The sequence below is a fragment of the Cariama cristata genome, unplaced genomic scaffold (assembly GCF_000690535.1).
Source record: "Cariama cristata isolate BGI_N322 unplaced genomic scaffold, ASM69053v1 scaffold23146, whole genome shotgun sequence".
NCBI classification, from domain to species: Eukaryota; Metazoa; Chordata; class Aves; order Cariamiformes; family Cariamidae; genus Cariama; species Cariama cristata.
Window position 1 is genome coordinate 17,048 of NW_009621902.1, and position 257 is coordinate 17,304.

Here is a 257-nt window from a genome sequence, read left to right on the forward strand (position 1 = left end):
CAGCCCCTTTAGGGTTGGGGAAGTTAACCTGCAACCCCCAGGCTGGGATAACCAGAGCAAAAAAAACTCGGATCCATCCCTCTCAGTAAGATTTGGAAGGGGCGAAAAAAAAAAATAAAATCACTAGGAGTGAAAACCACAAGGAAGGGAAGGGATGCCTGTTTTGCTGTCTCTGGGCACCAGCAGCCATCTCTCATCGCTCCCTCAGGTGCAGGCGGAGATAAAAAAAGCCCATTTTCGGAGAAGACTGGCGCTGG

General features: G+C 50.2%; 1 protein-coding gene across 1 annotated transcript in view; it reads left to right on the plus strand.

Moving 5' to 3' along the window:
• The window catches only part of LOC104163232 (parathyroid hormone/parathyroid hormone-related peptide receptor-like), a 6,973-nt gene that overhangs the window by 6,398 nt on the left and 318 nt on the right, over nt 1-257 (plus strand). Inside the window, exon 13 of the mRNA XM_009702158.1 lies at nt 209-252. Within this exon, the coding sequence (XP_009700460.1) occupies nt 209-252 (44 nt within the window). The remainder of the gene's footprint in view (nt 1-208; nt 253-257) is intronic.